Here is a 22,273-nt window from a genome sequence, read left to right on the forward strand (position 1 = left end):
ATAATTGGATCAAGACCATTTAAAATCCCAAATGAGACTTTCTGTTTCCAATAATGGCAAACTATGTTATTTTAATTAAACTTTCAGCTTTCTAAAAACAACTCTCAATGCTAGATAATTTTCTAGTTTCTTAAGTGAATAAATGACCTGAAAATATGGTAAAGAATTAGGAAGACAGTACACAAATGGGAAAAGCCTGGAGATAAAATGAATACGAATTATACTTTTGCTCTGGAGGCATTTCTCAAATCAGGAAAATGTGAAACTGTCTTGGTGACCTCACGGCAAGGAAAGAAAATTAAAGCCCAGGGTGATATAAGAAGGGGAATTTGTAGGAACTCTCCTCACATGGTGGAGACCTCAAAAAGCTACACCACTTAGGGTGAGAATGAAAGAACCAGCAAGGGTGATTTCAGGTTGAATTAAACTTAGTGATCTTGGGCATAGCAAGCCTTGAACTTCATTGAACACAATCCTCAACGAACAGGCTTCCTAGGGTTCTTTTTACAGAAAGCTGCCGTCTCCAAATGCTACAAATATTATTTCAAATAGCATAGCCACTATCCATAAAAAGATAATCAGACACACAAGAACACTGACACGATGAATGAAAACCAGCAAAAACAACAGACAATATCACAGGTACAATTACTGTAATGATCAGACACAAACTATAAGGCAACCAGGCTTGTCGTGTTTAAGTGAACATCTTAACGTAGTAACCATAGAAACATTGTGAAGGATTCTGACGTGAGAAAAGATTGGGTATATTAGGAGATCAAAACCGAGGTCCAGTTGGCTAGACTGTAGAGCCACTATGGGCTCTCCTGCGTGACACAGGGCCTCAAAGGTAGCCCTTAAGTTCGACCTTGACCCTGGTCCCTCTCCTGATCGACCACCTCCCATGGCTCCCTCTTGCCCATGGATAAAATCCGTGCTTGGGCTCCTGAAGAACCCACAACCAACCTGGGATCCTGTGGTCAGCTGGAGAGGCAGGCAGGGTCCTCAACTCAGACACCAGACCCCTCCACCCAGCCACGCCCACTCAGCCAGGCCCCAAGCGCCCCCTGCTGGCTTTCGGGGAGGCTGGGGCAAAGGTGACAGTACAATTTTGTTTGTTTGTTTGTTTGTTTCCGTGGAACCTGCAAAGGGAGGTGTGTGGGTTCAGGGTGGATCCCAGGCCAGGCGACAGAGGGTCACTGAGGGCCCGCGCTCAGCGGCTCCACGCGCAGCCAAAGTCCGCCCTCGGCGCGCAGGATCAGCTCCGGCTTCCTGCGCGGCTCCGCGTCGTCAGGCAGGATGCGGAAGCGCAGCAGCGTGAGTGCCAGGACCACCTTCATCTCGTTCATGGCGAAGGTCTGCCCGATGCAGTTCCTGCGGGCGGGAGGGCATAGGGGACTGTGCCGGGACCTGGCCCGGGACCTGGCCCGGACCGCCATTCCCACCCGCAGGGACAGAGAAGGGAGCTAAGCATGCCTGGGCCCCCACGTGGCAGGGCGTATGCCTGGCTCCAGCCCCCAACTCAGACCAGCAGGCCTGGGGCGGAGGTGGGGGGGCGGGGAGTGCGTGAGCACACTGGGGGCCACTCCCTGGTCACACCCAACCCCCATTCCCCAGTCCCTTACCCATAACCTCTGAGAGGACAGGGAAGGAGAGATGCTCACCATCTTCAATTTTCCCCCTTCTCGCCCCAACATCACCCTGCCCCTGACTCAGATCCCTGCTGTTCTCACCTGGGTCCGGCTGAGAAGGGAATAAAAGCCAGAGGTGACCTCTTCTTGATGTTTTCTGGGTCGAAGCGGAAGGGGTCATAGACCTGGAGATAGCCCAAGACAAGGCTGCTGGGTGGGGTCTCCCAAGGCAGCCGGCCTTGGAGAGGCAGACATGTGTATGATAGGGGCGGTGATGTCTAATTTGTCTGGTCAGAACCTTGCGCCCTCCCCTAGGTCCCCCAACAGGACTGGACAAGGATAAGGGGAGGAGGAGACAGCACCTCAGGGTCTGGCCACACAGATGGGTTGTGATGAGTCCCGAAAATGTTGATAACGCAGACAACACCTGTGGGAGAGAAGGGACCAGTTAGAAAAAGGTCACCCAGGCCTGACGGGCTCCTCTTCCTGCCCGGGAGCTCCTCCCCCTGTCATCGATGGCACCTTTGGGGATGACCCGGCCATCAGGAAGCAGGATGTCCTGGGTACAGCGTCGGGAGACAATCGTGACTGGGGGGTGTAACCGCAGACTCTCCTTGATGCACATGGTCAGGAAGGGCAATTGGGCTAGATCGTCCCTGTAGAAGAAGTCCCAAAGCCTTTATCCGGGGAGCAAAAACAGAGACACCTCCCACCCAGCCCTCCCGCTGCTCTATGAGATCCTTTCTCTCTATAACAAAATAAATTCCAGTGGATCAAATACCTACAGTCTTATTCAGTTGTGTTCATTAAATATGTACAGCTTTTTGTATGTCAGTCATATCACAATAAAGTAGTTTAAAATAAAAAGGAAAGAAAAGAAAAGCAATGTTACAAAAGTACCAGAGGAAATTTAGCCAGGTATTTTTAGAGGCTTTTCTGAGCAAAGCACAACACACAAAAGCCAACCATAAAAAGGTTTAAAAATTAGCATAAAAAATAAAACATTCCTTATTTCAAGAGAGTAAAATCAAAAGGCAAATGAGTAAAAAAGAAAAATAGATCCAATGTTTTTTTTTATCATGATACTATTTAAAGATACTAGTAATGCAATCAGACAAGGGGGGAAATGGAGAATGATGCAATTTGAAATGTGGGGGTAAATGTGCCATTTTTGGCAGATAGTGATTTTTAGAAAATACAAGAGAATCCACCAGAAACCTTGTATAAATGTGAAAGATCCAGTAATGGAGCTGAATTCTTTTTCTTTAATCCCCTTACTTTTTTGTGGTGATTTAACTTTTTAATAGCTGATATAGTTAACTGGTTGAAAACTGAAAAACTACAAAACACCACTCCTGAAAGGACACACAGGAAGTCATCGACGGAAGTTAAACCTAGGGTGGGGATGAAGAAGGAAGTTTATTTTTATTATAAACGCTTTCGTACTCTTTTCTTTTTAACTAAGTGCATAATTGCGTGTGAAGTCTTGGTTGAAAAGCATAAAAACTCCACCTGACAGGACTGCTGTGCTGAGCAAAGGCTTAGAGTGGAGAACATTACCTCCAAAATGCCTCCAGCCTAATGCTTCCTCACCATCTCCCAGCCCCTGGACTGGTCCAGGCCCCAGAATCTCCTCCCTGGGCCCCCATTCCATGGCTTGTCCTCTCTAGTATGTCCCCCACACTAGCCATAGAAAGATCTCTCTGGTACTCAGATATGATCTGTGCTCCTCCTGATCAAACTCTTCCAGTGCTTCTTCATTGTCCTTAGGTTAAATTGTAAACCATTAACATTGCTTTCAAATTTTAAACCGTTAACGTTTCTTCCACTCCTCCCTCTCCCTCTCCCTCTCCCTCCCTCCCTCCCTCTCTCTCTTTCCCTCCAACCCTTTTACTCTCTCCTCCCTCTGCCTCTGCCCTTCTCTCCACCCCTTCACTTTGCCCAGGTGTCTTCTTGAGCTAATTGCACCCTAATACATGCAAATATCTACTGATCAGCATCCATGGTCTCAGCTATGACACTCTTTTGACCCTCAGCCTTGCCTATCTTGCTGTTGGCCCCAGTCCTGCCCATGTGGACTGGGAGTGTCCTAACCTGGGATTATTCTCCCCACCAGGCTGGGAGCTCCTAGAAGGCAAAGGCTGGGTTTGGGTCATTTCCAGGTCTCCAGGACACAGAATGGGGCTGGGGAGATTTGGAGATGGCACAGAATTGGGGATGGGAAGGCAGGTTAGCAGTGTTTGCTGAATAGAGACTAAATGGATGAACATTCATTCACTCTGGACAAGAGCTGAATGACTTTAGTCCCTAGGTGTCCTCTGTGAATCCTGGACTAAACACTGTGGAAGGAATTAGGAGACAGGAGATGAGCAAACATTCAGGGAGTTGGGTTTTTTGTTTGTTTGTTTGTTTGTTTTAATGCGAATTTAGAGAGAAAAGGGAGAGTCATGTCTCCTGAATATGTGCTAAGCGGCATCGACTGCCCTAACACATAGTCACTAATTCTCTCAGCAGCCCAGATCTTTCAGTCCCCAAATCCTGTAGCCTATCCCCTGCTATCCAGGCTGACTACCAGACCCTGCCTCTGGTCTCTGCTCCCACTCTCACTAAGCAAAAATGACAGAATTGACCAAAAAATCTTCCCTCTTCCCCGCCTAGGAAGCAGAGCCAATGAGAGGCGCTCAGAAACAGGCCATGAGAACCTGCACTCACCATTCCATCTCTTTAGGTTCCCGGTCCTTCAGGAGCTCTTGCACCTCCCGCCGGCAGCGCTCCTGGTATTCTGGGTGTTTTGCGAGGTTGTACAGGACCCAAGAGAGGCCACTGGCTGTGGTGTCGTGACCTGAGAGGCAGCCAGACAGGCCGGGGTCTGCGGGCTGCTTCAGCCATGGAGGGTAAACTGTGCCCTGACATGAGGCCCTCAGGGAGGGTGGGGAGGATTAGGAGGGATGGGGTGGTTCAGGGCCCACCCGCCAAGTCCCTGGGTTGGAGAGACCCCTGCCTCCTCTGTAGTCCCACTGGGACCCTCACCCTCAAACATGAAGGTGTCAGCTTCAGCTCGAATGTCCTCGTCTGATAATTTCTTCCCATCTTCATCCTGAGAGAAAGCAAGACTCCCCAAATCATACCAGCTCTGAGGACCCTGAGACAATCTCTGAAGCTCCATCATCCATCCAGAAGCCCAAGCCCACCCTGCCATCCTAGACCTCCTTGTTCACTATTGCCAGAGGCTTCCATCCACAGGCCTCCTCCTTGGCCTCCTTGCCTCCTGGTGGGAGGAATCCACGATCCATGAATATTTTCATGTTTCTATGGGATGAGGGCTTTCTGAGAAAAAAAGTTAGCGACAGCTTGGGTTACAGGATGATCGAATGGCAACTTGCCTTGGAAGTTACAAATTGAACGTTGCTCCAGAATAAGTTACTCACATTCTAGGATAGTAAATCTACAGATTTTTTATCTTCCCTGGAGATAAGGAATAGATTGTAGATCCACGGATCCTATAGACTTTGCCTTCTCACTGAAGAACATTTGTTTGTGCTCCAGAGCAATAATAATCTCTCTCCCTCTTCTCCCTCTCTGTCTCTCTCTCTCTCTCCCTGTCCCCCTCTCTCCCTCCCTCCCCCACCGCCATAGGGAAGAAGGGGCAGAAGTATCAGCTGTCCTGTGTAAGTTCCAAGATTCAAAATGTGAAGGTACTTCTGTGATGCAAGCATGGCTGCACGTACAGGTTAAAGCATCATGCGGCCCTCAGAAGAGTTTGAGAATGCAGAACCAGAGCTACAGTTCTACTCTGGCTACTGTTACTGCTGTGAGTAATAAGTGGACTGCTCCGACCCATGGTTCCAGAGCATCTGCAAATATAGATATCCGTGGTAGACTAACTTGCTAACTTGGAAGCAGAGTAAAATCTCAGGCCCTTTATGTTTTCAGACTTAGCAATCTCCAACAGGCTGCAATACACGGCCATCTCTAGAATCCCTACTTCCCTTCCTCAAGCACCCTCTCCAGTGCCCTATGCATCAAGTTCAAGTTCTTCAATCTGACATTTGAAATCAAGATCCATCCCACCTCTTGAATTCAGATCCCAGAGAAGTATACCTTGGTCAGCAGGAGCACATCAATGAAGTCCAAAGTCTTGGTCTTAGCCTTGTTCTTGAGGAAATCATCAATACTGTGATCAGAGAGGGTGCGGTGCCGTTCCTGGATGACGGCATCTGTGAAGTCGTGCACCAGGCGACAGGCCCGGCGGAAGCGCTTTCCATCAGGGGTAAGGTAGTACAGGAAATCCATGTGCAGGAAGAGCTGATCACGTCGTTTTGTCGTGAGGGCACTGAGCTCCAGGATGGTGGCAATATATTCACTGGGCTTCCTACCAGATGAGGGCAGGAAGAGAGGCAACAACTTGGCTCACCTGAAGACCCAAAAGTACCTCTCACCAAAAGCCAAGAGCTACCTCCCTTTAGGAAACTGAGTATCCAGAAACAGATGGCCCCACACATACATGGTGGGGGCGATCCAGGAGACATGACTCTCTAGACTTTCTTCTCTCCTGCGTCCTATCTCTGTGAGTTGCCTCCAGGCCCCATGAGGTAAGACATCGTGCTTCTCGCTTCTCTTTCCTACCCAGTATCTGCCCCTTCTCCTTCCCAAAACATTCCCACATAACTCAGACTTCATCCTTTCCCAGCTGGTGAATGAGCCCAGCCCTCTCCCTAGTCTCCTTGCATCCAATATCAACACCATCCTGTGTCTACACAATAGTTGGTCTTCTCTAGAGTCAGCTGTCCAAGCTCAGCTTTGGACATGACTCTCATCTGCTCAAATGCCTTCCGTGGAAACCTCAAGAGAAAGTTCATACTTCCTTCCCTGACTTTTTAGTGGCCTCAGGATATAACCCCTCCAACCTCATTTCCAGGATGTCTCCTCACTGTTGCACACACTCTACTCATCCCAGCCTCCTGGAGTTTATCATTTGTCCCTACCATAAAGTATTGCTCTTTCTCTTTCCCCTTCCTTGTCCTTCAATGTCTAGCTCGACCCACCTCCTCCAGGAAGGTACTTCTGATTGCCCCGGTCAGTCCTCCCTCCATCTGCTCCCTTGGGTCTATGGCTCATGTTCCCGGGCTCTGGGCAGAGACTCACTCTTGGCAATGGCTGTCAAAACTGAAGATGCATTTTTGTAGACTGTCCAGGGTCATAAGACTGATGTGTTCAAACATGTCCAGACGGATGGTGCCCTCCAAGGCCATGCGCTGCCACTTGGCCTGGACAGAGAAGGGGACGGAGCTTAGACTTGCCTGACCCCTTCCCCAACCCCAACCACCTGGAGGAACTGCCCACTCGAGCCTGGTCCTCCCTGCAGATGCGTGTGCCTGGGGCTCCACCTGCCAAATCTTCAGTAACAGTGAAGATGACCACCTTCGGTGTCAGATAAACCAGGTTGGAATCCTACATCCATTTATTAGCTCACTTGCTAGCTGTGTGAACATGAGCAAGCTTCCTAAACTACATGAGCCTCAATTCCATCATATGTAATGGGGAAAAAAAGTAACCTCTGCCTCACAGAGTTATGAAAGTTAGACAACATACGTCGTGGAATTTGCCTGTCGTTTCTGGCATATGGTAAGTGCTCAATAAACGTTGGCTGTCACCATCTTCATTGCTATAAATTGATTAGGCAGATGTCCCATGTTGGGAGAGGTTGTCGTCCATGGGCCCCAAGCACCCTGCACAGTCTTCAGTATGCCAAAAATGCGAGGCCCTGATGTTCTTTACCTGGGCCCTCTCTCAGAGTTGTATTTGCAGCAAACGACCTCGAGGGATGAGGTTGTGTCTCTCCCTGGACAAATACCTGGCTTGCTTCCAATTGTTATAAAAGTTATAGAGTCCCTAAACTTAGTGTTCCTCTCCCCTATTGCAACATACCGCATGAGCAGGCATCCACTGAAGCGCACTGGTGTCACCTCATGAGATTTGGTGACTTGGAGAGAGAATGCAAACCAATAAGAAGCACATGCCACTTGAGCCATGAGTAATAAATTGTCCTTTGTCTCTGGCCCCGGAGTCTCGTGTCTCTGGCACAACCCAGGGAACAGTGACAAGCTCACTTGTGAGCTTGCAAGTATGAAAAAATTCCAGGTATTTCACAAAACCCTTACCTCCAACCCTTCATTTCCCTACATATATCTACACTTTTTTTAATGTGATCTTTCAGCAACATCTATTAGGAGGTAGAGTCTATTGTACCACCTTTTGACTTGCTTTGGCCACTAGACTGTGGTGAGAATGATGCGGTGGTGATCCTAATCTTAGATCTCAAGAGGTATTGCATCTTACTCTCAATATCTTGGCGCCCTGCCTCTGCCATGTAAACAGCATGAGACACCCATGAAAGAGAGAGGGAGAGAGAACCCTATGAAACAAAGTCTCGAATGTCTAGCCGAGTCTATCCTAGGTCATCCTGCAGCTAGCCAAGCCCCAATCATATGAGAGGAGATTGAGCACAAATCAGCAAAGCTGCCTACTTGACCTACAGCTAGCTGATCACAGGTACATGAGTGACCCGATCCACATCCAGAAGACCCAGCCAGGTAACTAACTCATAGATTTGTTGGCAATAATAAACGCTTACTGTTTTGAAGGGGTTTGTTAGTGAGCAATAACCACTGTGCAATATTCGTCATCATCATCAACCATGTCTTAAAATTCCAAGGCTTCTGTGAGGGAAACAAATGAATGCCTTCTGAGCATCTACCACGTGCCAGGGACATGACTCCATTAGGTCATCTTGACTACCCTACAAAATTGAGACTATTATTCCAATTTACAGCTGAGGAAACTGAGGCTCGTAAAGGAAGAGCAATGACCGCAAAACCACTCAGAAGAGCCAGAATTCCAGACAAGATGTCTCTGAGCTTCCATCACCCCCAAGGCTCCAGCTGGGCCCCTGGGTTCAAGAGACTCACATGCAGGATATTCACGCTGTCATTGAAAATCTTCATATAGGGCTTCAGGATATTAAAGTGGAAGGCAGGTGTCAGCATTCGACGATGGCTGCTCCACTTGTCACCGGCACTCAGCAGGAGCCCATCCCCTAGCAGAGGCAGCAGGGAGTGGGCAAGGGCAATGCCTTTTTAGGCCCCTCAACGGCATCCTCAACCCTCTTCACCCGTAGTTACTCACCCAGCCAAAGCTTCAGGGAGTTGTAGAAGAAGGGGGCCTTGGGTGCAATGGCAGCTGACATAAATGAGGACCATCACGGACCATGGAGAGGGGAGGGAAGAGATTTGGGTTAGGGAGAGGGGATTCCCAGCCAGGGGTCTGCATTCCCCTTCCAAGTCCAGCATAGCAGGAATGGGATAAGGGCAGAGGGAACAGGGAAGGCGGGGAGGTGAGGGGACAAGACCAGGCTGTAGCACAGAGCAGAGCAAAGGCAGAGCCCACAGACATACTCCGACATACTTAGACACACCCCAACATGGCACAACATGCCCAGCATGCCCTAACATGGCTCCTACGTGGTCCAACATGTTCTACACACCCGAGCACAACGCAGCGCTCTGCAAAATGCCTTTATAGGGATCTCGAACACCCTGTCTGGCACAGCACTCTCTGATGTCTCCTGGGACATCTGACATGATCCAAACATGTGTCAGTATATCCAGACAGGACACAACAGGCATGACACACCCTGACATAACACAACATACTTTGACACGGATGCAAAGACAATCTGATGTGACCTCAGTGCGTCTCACAGATGGGCCCCAGATAGGACTTAAATATGGTCTCATTAATGTCACAGATGCAGACCAGGTGTGACTCAGACATGTCCTATGACCTGCCTTGGACAAGACTCACCACATAAGGTATCAGACACTTCTCAGAGGGACCCTGGGTCCCAGACATCAGACAAATCCCAAACATGGCTCAAGTATGACCAGCAGGAGAACCAGACAATCTCAGATGGCATCTCAGACAAGCACAAGACAGTCCCCAACATGACTCAAAAGTCCTTGGCTACAGCTGAGCCCCAGACACAACTAAGGCCATCTCTATTTGAGCCCAGGTGTGAACGTGCACCAGCTGTTACTAGGTCATGAGTAGAAACATAAATGCGACCAGGCATGTCCATACAGAAGATGTCACGCAGACACATCCTATGCATGAGTAGACATGACTGGAGGTGGGGCGGGTGGGTGGGGGTCGAGGTGAGACAGAGAAATTGGTGTCTCTGCCACCGCCCCTTCTATCTGCACTTCTGTCACCTGCCCAGTTGGAAGCAACGTAGAGACCTCAGCAATGGGCAAGCTGTGGCCAGGGGGATGTCTACCTGGAGCAAAGAGCACTGGCTTGATGCAGTTGGGGTGGAAGATGCGAACGGCTGCGTGCCAGGGCCCTACCCACCAGCAGCACACATCCCCATAGGTGCTTGCCAGGTCCTGTGTGTACAGAGACCTTCCTCTGAGCTTTGAATCTGGAGGGGAACAAAGAGGACCCAATTCACATTCTTCTAGGTGGTCAAAGGGAAGCACCTGCAGGGCAGAGACCCAGATCTGAGCCTCACGAATCTTGCCCAGCAGGTCATCCTCCTCCTGGGTTCATTTGCCACACCCTCAGTACATGACAATGCGAGTCTTCCCTCATTTGGATCCCAAATACCACAGTCACCTGACTTCTATCCCCATTTTCCAGATATGGAAACTGAGGCTCTGAACAATGAAGTCACTTGCCCCTGATCTCCCAGATAGTAAATGGCGTTGCTGAGACCTGAACCCAGGTCTCTCTGAATCCAGGGCCTGAATTCTTAACCATCAAACTGCTTTGAACTCCAAAACAATAGCTCTGAGAACCCTGTGCCTGCCCAAACAGGGCAATCAGAGTGGCAGTGACTGGATGAGAAACTGGACCAAGCCAGACAAATTAAAAGGATGCCTGCAACTTTTCCTGGAACTGTTGGGAAGAAGCTCACTTTTCCATGGGGGCTGAGCTTCTGGAATTCCTCTTACTAGCATGAGAGTTAAATGATCACAGAAGAAAACAGAACTAAAAAACGAAAACAAAATACTAAGGACATTGTGTGACACCTGCATCCATCTATGTCTGAAGACAACCTCCATGGACTTGAGAGTTGACCAATTCCCTTTATTTGCTTAGATCATACAGGCTTGAGTTTCTACCACTCAGAACTGAAGGATATCTCAGCAGCCGATGAGAACAGAGGACCTGCCCAGAGTCATCCAGAATTTTGGCATCTGAGCCAAGCTCTCTGGTGAATGCTACCTGTTCCCCTGCTCAGCCCCATCTGTCTGAGGGTGAGGAAGGGAAGGGATCCAGGCTGACATGGAGTCTCTTTGGAGAGATTTTGGGGCCTGCAGCAGTAGAGCAATGAATGTGACGTAGATGAGCCACAGGATAGGGTAGAAGGAACTGACTCACCGGAAGTGGACATCACAGAAATAGCAAGCACAAATCCTCCACCAGCCACAAGCCCTCATTGCTCTGGGGATGGGGGGCACTGGGGCCCTGGAATACGAACAATGCCCCCTGCATCATTCTACTCTCTGTTTCTAAATGTTTCTGTTCATTGTTCCAGACCCAGCTCCAGCAACTCCTCCTCCAGGAAGCCTTCTAGCCTGCCCCAGCAGAGACCGTGCTTCTTCTCTGGGCTGCCACAGCCCACCTTTGGCCATTCGTGACCACCCTAGGTTGGGGATCCGTCTATCCAGATTCGTCTCCTTAATATTGAGGTTTCCTCCAGGACAGAACCTTGGGTTGAAGCCTCTTGAGGCCCCAATGGTGCCCAGGACACCAGGGCAGGTGACAGACAGCCTTGGAGGGAGAAGGCAGATTTGAATACAAGAAAAAAGAGAAGAAAATGGCTGGAAGGAAAGGAGGAAGAGGGCCAAGGTCCCTGCTCCCCAAGGACCCTGAGGTGAGGGTTCAATGCACTTGAGGAGATTGACCGAGAGAGGGAGAGTGACTCAGCTGAGGTCATACAGCTAGAACCATAAGCTTGGCAGGGAGGAGCTGGAAGCCTCAGGTGTGCCACGGCACCCACCACCATAAGCTGAGTGTGAATACCTGAGGCGTTAGTGACAACCCTGACTATGTCAGGGTGGCATAAAATGATGAGCGGAATAATGGGACCTTGCCAGACCATAAATCCTTGGGGATAGGTGGTCACCAGCTGAGTAATGTCCCTCAGGCCTTGCTCTGTGGGGGGGACCTGCAAGCAAGGCAAAGCTGTCACTCACCAAAAGGAGCCATAGCATGTCCCCCCTGCAGCCTGTGCAGTGCACAGTGTATCTAGATTCTGTTCAGATAGAGGGAATCTGCTTCCTCTTGCTTCTTTCCTCTTGTGGCGGGGGGATCCCGGAGGCTCCCGCAAGTCCCCAGGGTATACCTCAGGACACAGGGAGAAAACATGCTCTCTGCCCATAGACAGGACAACCTTGACTAGAGAAGATGGACTTTCCTCATTCTGGGAGTGGCTCCAGACTGCTGGGGGTGTGGGCACAGGGAGGTCCCCATAAGGTTAGTGGACAGCAGGGTGGTCTCAGGACTTATCCGTGGGTCTTGATCCCACATCCTTTCATGCCCTAGCTGGTCCGCATGGTCTTCAGTTACTCAAAAGGTGAAGGGTCTGCAGTTCTGGGACCTTCCAGCCCCAGTGGACCCAAGGGACAGGCGTGAATTCTACTCATCAATCAGGAGGGTGGCTACCATCTATGAGCCCCTTCTGCCGGCAAGGTTCTGTGAATAGAGCTTCCTATCTGTCCGTTCTTCCGTCCATCCATCCATCCATCCATCCATCCATCCATCCATCCATCCATCCATCATCTATCTATCTATCTATCTATCTATCTATCTATCTATCTATCTACCTATCTTTCTATCTATCTACCTACCTACCTACCTATCATCTATCTATCTTTTGCTCCTCAACTCATAGACATGCCCATCAATCATGCTATTTAGAAATGAAGAAACAGGCCACATTTCTTTCCCATGAGAGGAAGGAGGGCAGTTCACCTTCTGGTGAGGCACCCTCTCTAGTTCTTTAGGTTGCCCCATCCAAGCCTGACAAATATCCCAGGTGTTCTAGGCAGGTGCACATAAGCTGTTTCCACTCTTGTGACCTGGTCCCTGCTCCCCAAGGACCCTGAGGTGAGGATTCAACACACTTGAGGAGATTGACCGAGAGAGGGTGAGTGACTCAGCTGAGGTCATACGGCAAGAAGGAATAGAGAAGAGTGACCAAGGCCAGCTCCCATGGCCAAGCCCTCAGAAGGGGAGGACAAGGACGTGAGAAGGGTCTGGGATGGCAGAGCAGATGAATAAGAAAAGAGGGGTTCCCGTTGACACCTTTCACTTCTCTGATGTCTTAGACCCAGCCCAAGCCCTAAGACCCATTCCCAATCCCTTCGGGAGCCCAGCCACCTGATACCCCGGACTCTTCCTGCTGCCCACACTCACCTGGCCCAGGTGACCCCAAAACCAGTGTCGTTTCGGGGGCCGTGGGAAACATCGGAGGCGGTAGCAGTTGTCATAGAAGGCATAGGCCCGGGCCAGGAAGCGGGCCAGGAGCCAGGAGGCCCCCACCAGCAGCAGGAGCAGCCACGGGGAGGCTGCCGGGAGCCCAAGTCCCAGCCAGGACAGGCTCAGCTGTAGCATTCTGCAGGGCGGACAGAGGGTGAGCTTCTGAGGCCAAGGATGGGGTGGCGATGGGGGCTCGGAGGCAGAGATGGCGGCAGCTTACAGACAGAGAGAGGGGGCCAAGAGTGTGAGGGACGGGACGGGAGTGGCAGGGATGGTGAGTGCTAGGGGCAGGGAGGGCTCAGAGATAGGCACATGCAGGTTCAGGAAGGACAGGAGACCCAAGAAAATACAGAGGAAGAGAGACAGAGGGACAGACGGGGAGAGAGCAACAGAGAGACGGAAAGTGAGAGACACAGAGACGGAAGGAGAAGAGAGAGAGACAGAGAGAGAAGAAGGGAGAAAGAGAAAGACGAATGAAGAACCTCTGAAACTGCATCAGAGGGAGGTTGCCAGAGGCTCCGGTTACAAGGAAACCACCATCCCCTGGGCCAGCCCACTCCTCAGAGCCACCCCGCCTTGGGCAGTGCCTCCCCCACCCTGAACCAGGACCCTCAGTCCCACCAGCCCCAGCCTGGCACCTTCTGCCGGGAGCAGCTCCTTCCTCACAGCCTCCTCGCTCTCTTCCTAGAAGGTCTTCTTGCCAGGCCGACCTCTGAACTGAGCAAGGCAAGGCTTGAGTGAGTCAGCCAATCCCCAAATGAACTCGCCACTTCCTCCCCATTGGCGGTGGCCCAAAACTTGAAGCCAGTGCCACCTGAGTCCAGAGAGGAACCAGCTCAGGGTTCATGCAGTGTGGATATTGGATCCTCAGGACTCAGCACCTCCCATGTCGGGTAGAGTCAAATCGAGGGGTAAGCAAAAGTGACTCTAGGCCCCCAAGTTTACTGTCTCCCCTACCCTCCCAATGCCAGGGTGTAGCAGGTAAAAGTTTGAACTTGAGTGTTGCCAGTTACGTCTTACCCCATTTTCCAAAATCTTCTCCCACCTGGGCCCAGAATCAGCTCACACTTGCGTTACTCAGAGACAAAAGACTCAGGCATCTGTTATGTTAGGTGGACAGCCTGGCAGGAGTTCAAGTCCTACCTGCAAACAACCTAGGGCCTGGACTTAGACCTGCTGGGAACAAACAATCCAGCCTGGCTTGGCACTTCCCTGTCAGCTTCAGAGCAGGAAGGGCCTAGGGAAAAGAGGGCACCTAAGGCAAGGAGGGTAAAACTGAGAGGTCCAGACAGGAGAGGGCAGATCTGGGAAACCCCGAATGCGTTCTCCCTTGCATGGCTCTGACTGCCAGCTATGATGGCTCCCTCTGGGCTCATTCTTCCATCTGAGAAACAGGATGCCAGATGAGATCTTGACAGGGTAACAGAAGTGTGTTCCACAGGAAGGTGGCAAGGATCAGGAACCCCCCAAAAGATGGAGTGAAGGATAAGGGCTGGCAGCTAGGACTTGTGCTGCTGTGTGCCAGTATGCTACATAAAGTAAAACGTCTCCGCTCAGAGGACTATATGAACAGTGTGCCTACTGTGCGCTGGGTACCTCAAAGAGCATCCTACTCTGTGCCAGGAACTCTACATAAAGTGTGCCTACTGTGTGCCAGGTTCGCTATATAAAGCACATCTACTGTGTGCCATGTACATTCTACAATGTGCCTACTTGTGCCGGGTGCCCCCAAAAGTGGGCCTACTGTGTGTCAAGTGCTCTACCTCAAGTGTACCTACTATATGCCAGGTGTACTCTGTAAACCACATCTACTGTGTGCCAGGTACTCTCCACACAGTGCACCCACTGTATGCGAAGTACTCTACATAAAATTCTGTCTGCCAGGTGTTGTACATAAAGCGTGCCTACTGTGCACTAGGTACTCTCCATAAGACATGCTGACTAAGTGTCAGGAGCTCTATATAAATCACACCTACTGCATGCAGAGTACTCTAGGTAACGCATGCTCAGTGTATGCCAGGTACTCTACATAAAGCACACCTACCATGTGCGTCAGGTACTCTACATAAACTAAACGTACTCTGTGCAAAGGACTTAATTAAAGCATTCCTACTGTGTGCTGGACACTCTATATAAATTCGGTCTACTGTCTCCCAGGTGATCTATAGAAAGCATGCCTGCTAGGTGCTGGGTACTCTATAAAAAATGTTCCTTCTGTGTGTCAGGTGCGCCACGTAAAGTAAACCTACTATGTGCCAGATGTTCTGCTTGAAGGTGATACATCCCCCTCCCCTCACTCTCTAGGCCAGTGCCCTGAGGATCAGGCAGAAACCCAGGTGATGGCATCCACGGGAGGGAAGACACCCATTTAACAGAAGAGCAAACTGAAGCTCAGAGATCACAAACCTCTAGCCCAAGTAGTCGAGCTGGAAGGAACCCAGATCTGTCATACTCCCAAGCCCAAGCCTTTTCTCTCTGCCACGCGGCTCCACCTCCACTCATAAGGAAGAATACCTTATTAATCCGGGGATGTATATACTGGTGAATCTCAGCCAATGTAGTAACTCCAGAAAGGAGATATCTTGAGGCCTTGTGTCACCACATAAGTTATCCTTCCAGTTGACCTACTGCTCTGCTCCTGGCCCTTAATCTTGTCTAGAATTGCTCTGGGGGGTTGTCTTAGGTGAGGGACTGCTCGAAGTGCGGGGCTCCTGGCAGAGCGACTGAGCGAGAGAGTGGGGGAAAGACAGTTCTCCTGACACTGGTAGTACGTCAAGGAGGCTCCAAACCTCCCTCTCCCCTCTCCCACTGGTCAGGGGATTCAGGTGGCTAGTCCTACAGCCCTGCACCCTCCATCCAGAATCTCCTCCCCTCTGCAGGGGCAGAATTCAAATGCTGGCAGGTCCTTCCATATCAGAGACAGGGGGCAGGGCCAAAGCATGATAAACCAGAGTCCTAGGACACGCAGGACAAAGAGCTCCCAGTGCCCCGAGGGACTCAACTCATGCAGGCCTACTGTGTGCAAGAATGGTCATGCTGCCTAGAGCAGGAATGGCAGCCACCACCAGCATTTGACAACATAAGCCACTGAATATGTTTTCAGCCCGTCAGGTATAGGAGCCTTCTTCTCCCCGTTTTACCGATGAGGAAACTAAAGCTGAATTCTATTTAAGTGAATTGCTCAAAGTCACACAGCTGGTGGAGCCAGGATGTGCACCAGCCTTTACACTGGGTTCTCCAAAGCACTAAGCTGTCCTCCTTCTCATTTTTCATTAGCACCACCTCCCAAGATGCTGGCAATAAGTAAAAGCAACAATTGCGTGTAAGACACATAGGACAGAGGAAGGGGTCAATAGATGCTAGTCATTGTTGTTGCTCCGGTTGTTGCTGTGTGACCGCCCCCCCCCCCCGCCAACGGCTCTGCAATATCACTCTCACAGGTCCGTTTTTACAGAAAAGGAACCAGAGACTCAGAGAAGTGAAGCAACTTGCGGTAAATTTGACAGTACAGGTGACAGCAAAGCCTAGAACATAGTATGTGCTCGGTAAATATCTGGGAAAGAAAGTGAGCTTTGCTGTCATGAGCTTTAAGACTTGGCTATCAAAATGTGCTCCTCAGATCTCCACCATCAGTATCACCAGAGAGCTTGCGGGAAATGCAGTTTCTAGCACCCCCGCCCAGAAATACTGGCTCAGAACTGCATCCCAGCTGCGAGTCATGTATACTTCTTCAAGTTTGAAGACCTGTTGCTTTAAGACCTCCGAGTCCGGGTTCTGCAAGGGACATGGGGAGGGGAACACCTTCGCCTCTCCAGTTCTCAATTGTTTTCAGTTATAAAATAAGGCGAAAAACATATACCTCCCGGGGCTGTTCAGACAACCGTAAGTTTACTGAACATCTGTTCTGTCTGGTTACTACTGTTCTAGACACTGGGGATATAGCAGGCAGCACGGCAGACATTGTCCCTGCTGTCAAGGGGCTCATGTCTCATGGGGAGATGGGCGATGATCACATAAATGATCAGAAGCTATCAGACAGTGACCAGTGATATGCCTGGGGGAGAGGTCCTACCTTAGGCCGGGGGTCACAGTGAGCAGAGACCTGAATAAAGAGGGAGGGTCTTCAAGGGCAGACATGGAATGGGACACCCAGGCTGCACAGCAAGGCAAGCAGGTTCTTGTTCTTTTGACACTGGGGCTGAGAGCACTAACCCATGAGATTACGCAATGGATCCTTAGGAAGGCCAAAGTGGGCAGCAGAATCTGGCCCCATATCGAAGCTCTAAGTGGGTGTGGAACATTCACCAGCCATGACCTAGAACTCAAACCCCAGCAGGGCTCTGCAGCCATCACGAGGGCAGGGCCTACCCAACCAGGGCTCCACCGATTACAAGATAAAGTAATAGAAGGGCATCTCAGGTGGGGACTTTGCTCCAAGACTGAGGAGGCTAGACCATCCCCAAAGGTGAAGGTCTTAGTTTCCAAATCACACAGGCCTGAATGTCCCCTCAAATCACACAACTAGGAACATCTCAGCTGCCAAACAGCACAAACCTGACTTATGAAATGCCCTCCAGCCAGTATAGAGGGGAGGCGGAAACTGGTCCTTCTCCAGGGGCCCTATTACCCCCATCCAGAGCGAGGCAAGTGTGTGTCAGACCAGCGGTGGTGGTCCCTGCGTGAGTGACCAGCCTTAGGCACAGCTTGTCACCCTTCTGAGCCTCAGTTTTTACATCTGAAAAATAGGCCTGATAAAACCTCAGTGTTGCAAGAGTTCTAGCAGACAAAGGCAGAGTGAGGAAAGTATATTCCAAAGCGATATGTGAAGGAAATTTTGCTTTTTGTGACAACATGGATGGATGGATGGATGGATGGATGGATGGATGGATGGATGGATGGGTGGATGGATGGATGGATGGATAGACCTTACGGACACTATGCTAAGTGAAATCATTAGACAGAGAAAGACAAATACCGTATGATCTCACTTATATGTGGAATCTAAAAAACAACCCGAAAAAACGAACTCTTACATACAGAGAACAGATTGATGGTTGCCAAAGGTGAGAGGTAAGGGGTGGGGGACATGGTAAAGGGAATCAAAAGGTACAAATTCCCAGTTATAAAATAAGTCCTAGGGATGGAACGTACAGCATGGTGGCTATAGTTAATAATACTGCATTATATATTTGAAAGTTCCTAAGATAGTAAATCTTAAGTTTTCATCACAAGAACAAAATTCTGTAACTATGAGAGTTGTCATAAATTAACTGGAGTTATTGTGGTGATCAATATGGAATCATTATGTTGGACACCTGGAACTAATAGAGTTTTATATCAATAATGTCCCAATTTAGAAAGTGATATGTGGAAGACCGGGCAAAGTGGCGTAGATGACAAAGGCTTTGTATGACTCCTCCTGCGACCACACCAAAGCTGTGAAGGAAACATGGAGCAAGCAGAAAGCAGAGTTCCCTGGGGTCTAGATAAAGAGAAGCCCTATGACTAGGGAGAGAAATAAGAAATTACCCTGCAATGGTAGGAGTCAGGAGCGGGCGGTGACATGAGGCTGCCTGGTCCGAAGCTGCTGAGAAGGACAGAGTGTACGCAGATGCAGCAGGCCGCCCGTGACCAGACTTTTGCAGTGACAGACTTGCTCACTCTGAGCACCAGCACCGGGTTGACTGCTCAGGAAGCACCAGGGACTCACAGGGGGACATCGAGTTGTTGGAGTGAGGGCCTGAGGCAAGGCTTTCTTCCAGACAGAAGTGCTGGCGGTATCCATTGCTCCTCTGTTGAGCCCTCCCCCACCCCAGTGTGTGGACGCTGTGCCGCCATAGCTGAGATGTCATCAAACTGCATAACAGAGGTCACTCCACCCAGAGGATTCCCCGAAACACCATCTCCCCCAAACTCATGGCCCTACCCAAGCCACATCCAATTGTGTCAGTTGTCCTGTGCTTCTTGCCGAGCAGCTCCAAGACCCACACTACTGGCAGCTGGCCTCGGTTTCTGGTGTGGCCTTTTGAGACAACTATAAGCACAGCATCTATGGATTGCTTGAATCTTAACAGATGGCCTGCAGCTGAACCCCTCTCAGGACCGTGCCACTGGACACTTACTATACAAAGTCATGCTAACGAGACTGGGAGACTTAGGAACTTTGCTTAGTACATAGAAACAGACACAGAAAGTCTGCCGAAATGGGGAGACAGAGAAGCAGAACCTACATGAAAGAACAGAACAGAGCTCCAGGAAAAATGGAGTTGAGCAATCTAACAGATGCAGAGTTCAAAACATCGGTTATAAGGATGCTCAGTGAACTTAGGGGAGGTGTAGGTGAACTCATTGAAAACTTTAACAAAGAGATTTAAAAACCGTAAAAAAGGAAAGAGAAATTATAAAAGGGAACCAGTCAGAAATGAAGAATACATTATCTCAGATGAAGACTATATTAGAGGGAATCGACAAAATGGATGAAGCAGAGGATCAAATCACCGATGTAGAGGATGGGGAAGCAGAAGACATCCAATCAGAACAGCAAGAAAAAAGAAGCCAAGAATATAATAATAATTTAAGGAGCCTGTGGGACAAAATTAAGAGTAACAGCATCCGTGTCATAGGGGCACCTAAAGGAGAAGAGAGAGAACAAGAAGTTGAAAACCTATTTGAAGAAATCGTGATGGAAAACTTCCTTAACCTGGTGAAGGAAATAGACATACAACTCCAGGAAGCTCAGAGAGTCCCAAAAGAGATGAACTCAAAGAGGCCCACACCAAGACACATCATAATTAAAATGCCAAAGATTAAATACAAAGAAACGATAGTAAAAGCAGCAAGAGAAAAGCAGTTAGTTACCTACAAGGGAGCACCCGTAAGACTGGCAGCTGATTTCTCAAAAGAAACTATGCAGGACAGAAGGGCTTGGCACAAAATAGTCAAAGTGATGAAAACCCAGGATCTGCAACCAAGATTACTTTATACATCAAAGCTATCATTTAGAATCAAAGGACAATAAAGAGCTTCCCAGACGCCCCCTCCCTAAAAAAAAAGGGCTGAAGGAATTCATCTACACCAAGCCAGAATTGTAGGAAATGTTGGAGGGACTTCTTTAAGAAGAAGGAAAACACATGTATCAAAAACATAAATAAAGAATGGTGATAACTACATAACTATCAACAAGGACTTCAAATGGAAAAGAACTAAATGCTCCAATCCAAAGAAAGACTGGCTGAGTGGATAAGAAAATAAGACTCCTACCTATATATGCTGCCTACGAGAAACTCATTTCAGATGAAAAGACACACACAGACTAAAAGGAAGGGGATGGAAAAAGATATCGCTTTGATGGACATAGAGGGTATTGTGCTGAATGAAGTTAGTCAGGTAGAGAAAGACGAGTATCACATGATTTCATGTACATGTGGAATCTAAAGAACAAAATAAACAACAACAAAAATGAAAACAAACTCATAGATACGGAGAATATTTTGAGGGCTACTAGATGGGCAGGGGGTTGGGGGTTATGGTGAAAAAGGGCGAAGGGATTAAGAAGTACAAACGGATAGGTACAAAATAGTCATGGAGATAAAATAGGAAAATAGTCAGCAATGTTGTAATAAACATGTAAGAGGGAAGAGGGTTACTAAATTTAGTGGAGTGTTCACTGTGAGTTGTATAGATCTCTAATCACTATGCTGTACAAATGAAATGAATGTGTTATTGTACACCAACTACAACTGAAAAAAACTTGTTGAATTTACAATGTAAATATAAGCAACTAATTGTCTATTATATTTCAATAAAGCTGTAAAAAAAAAGTGATATGTGACCTGGCTGACGCAGCCACAGACCCAGGCACCAGACAGATGGCCGACCGATGAGAGAGGCAGAATCTTGAGTCCGAAGCCATATTCTTGGTCCACTCGTTCTTGAAGGGCAGAGGCAGGGGCCTGGGGAATGTACTCAGGGGCACTCTCCCAGGGCTGGAGGCAGAGATGGTGGCCGTGGCAGCGGTGGTGGCGGAACTGCCTTGTGCATCCTGGGTGAGTCATTAGCACCGTCAGCAAGGCAGCTGCACAGTACAACCTAGGGCCCCCGCCCCCATGCACCCATTACTTCGACATCGAGGCCAATGAGAATGAGGGGCTCTGGCAGTTCTGGAGGCTCTTTGCCCAGCTGGCTGGAGACGATATGGAGGTCAGCGCCACAGAACTCGTGAATGTTCTCAACAAGGTCGTGACCCAAAACCTTGATCTGAAGACCGATGGTTTTGGCTTTGACACGTGTCACAGCATGGGGGCCGTGATGGATAGTGACATGACGGGCAGGCTGAGTTTCGAGGAATTCAAGTATTTGTGGAACAGCATCAAAAAGTGGCAGGCCATATACAAACGGTTCTGTGTTGATGGTTCAGGAACCATTGATAGCAGTGAACACCCAAGGGCCTTTGAGGCAGCAGGGTTCCATGTGAATGAGCATCTCTACGACATGATCATCAGAGGCTACTTGGATAAGAGGGAACACAGATTTTGACAACTTCATCAGCTGCCTGTTCAGGCTGGACACCACGTTCTGTACCTTCAGATCTCTTGGCAAATGTGGCACCGGCCAAATTCAGGTGAACATCCAGGAGCGGCTGCAGTCGGCTGTATTCCTGGATGGGAACACCAGACCTCTCCCCCTCTCGCCTTGCTGTAGCAGTCCCCTTGGACTCTTCGGTCTCTCCCAGGGCTGATCCTGTCTGCAGTCATGTCCTCGTGGGTCCTGCTGATCCACCGGCCTTTCCGTACTCGCAGTCATTGGCACCCAGCTCCTCAGTCAACAGCCAGGGCCCAACACATCCTAACGTGCCATGTGCCAAGTTATCCCGGCTCAAAGACACTCTAACACACCCGCCCCCACGGATCCCCTCAGCCCCAGCACACCCACCTCACACCCACTCTACGACCCCTCCAGCGCATCTGTGCCAAGCCAACACTTGCATGGCTTCCATGCCCCAAAGCCCTTCTCTCAGTTCTGGGAGGGCCCCGCCAGTCCCCGTGCACCCTGGCACAGATGTTCACAGTTACCACCCGGGCAGACAAACTCCAGGCCAT

General features: G+C 49.5%; 1 protein-coding gene and 1 pseudogene across 2 annotated transcripts; one reads left to right on the forward strand and one right to left on the reverse strand.

Annotated features, from left to right (window-relative positions):
- Window positions 1–904: 904 nt before the first annotated feature.
- On the reverse strand, window positions 905–21,862 carry LOC105311420 (phylloquinone omega-hydroxylase CYP4F2-like). 2 transcript variants are annotated; one of them, XM_023527099.1, is made up of 14 exons: window positions 21,851–21,862; window positions 13,814–13,847; window positions 13,113–13,311; window positions 9,967–10,110; window positions 8,817–8,870; window positions 8,600–8,727; window positions 6,777–6,898; window positions 5,733–6,003; window positions 4,662–4,728; window positions 4,344–4,473; window positions 2,154–2,287; window positions 1,994–2,058; window positions 1,734–1,816; window positions 905–1,374 (listed from the first exon to the last, which is right to left on the reverse strand). In XM_023527099.1, the coding sequence occupies exons 3-14, from the start codon at window positions 13,162–13,164 to the stop codon at window positions 1,197–1,199; spliced, it is 1,428 nt and encodes a 475-aa protein (XP_023382867.1). In that variant the 5' UTR covers window positions 13,165–13,311; window positions 13,814–13,847; window positions 21,851–21,862; the 3' UTR covers window positions 905–1,196. The 2 variants fall into 2 exon arrangements, with proteins under 2 accessions (XP_023382867.1, XP_011385713.1); XM_011387411.2 differs by lacking the exons at window positions 9,967–10,110; window positions 21,851–21,862 and adding an exon at window positions 11,718–11,862 and having other exon boundaries at window positions 13,814–13,869.
- On the forward strand, window positions 21,231–22,015 carry LOC105311421 (annotated as a pseudogene).
- The last annotated feature ends 258 nt before the right edge of the window (window positions 22,016–22,273 follow it).

This window comes from Pteropus vampyrus, unplaced genomic scaffold (genome assembly GCF_000151845.1).
Source record: "Pteropus vampyrus isolate Shadow unplaced genomic scaffold, Pvam_2.0 Scaffold1000003877, whole genome shotgun sequence".
Classification (NCBI taxonomy): Eukaryota; Metazoa; Chordata; class Mammalia; order Chiroptera; family Pteropodidae; genus Pteropus; species Pteropus vampyrus.

Coding starts and splice junctions, on each gene's coding strand:
- LOC105311420 (XM_011387411.2), bottom strand. CDS start 13,310: ATGCTACAGCTGAGCCTGTCCTGGCTGGGACTTGGGCTCCCGGCAGCC. Junction 6,004..6,776: donor TTTGACAGCCATTGCCAAGA/GTGAGTCTCTGC, acceptor CTCATCTGGTAG/GAAGCCCAGTGAATATATTG. Junction 1,817..1,993: donor CTGTGTGGCCAGACCCTGAG/GTGCTGTCTCCT, acceptor GGCTATCTCCAG/GTCTATGACCCCTTCCGCTT.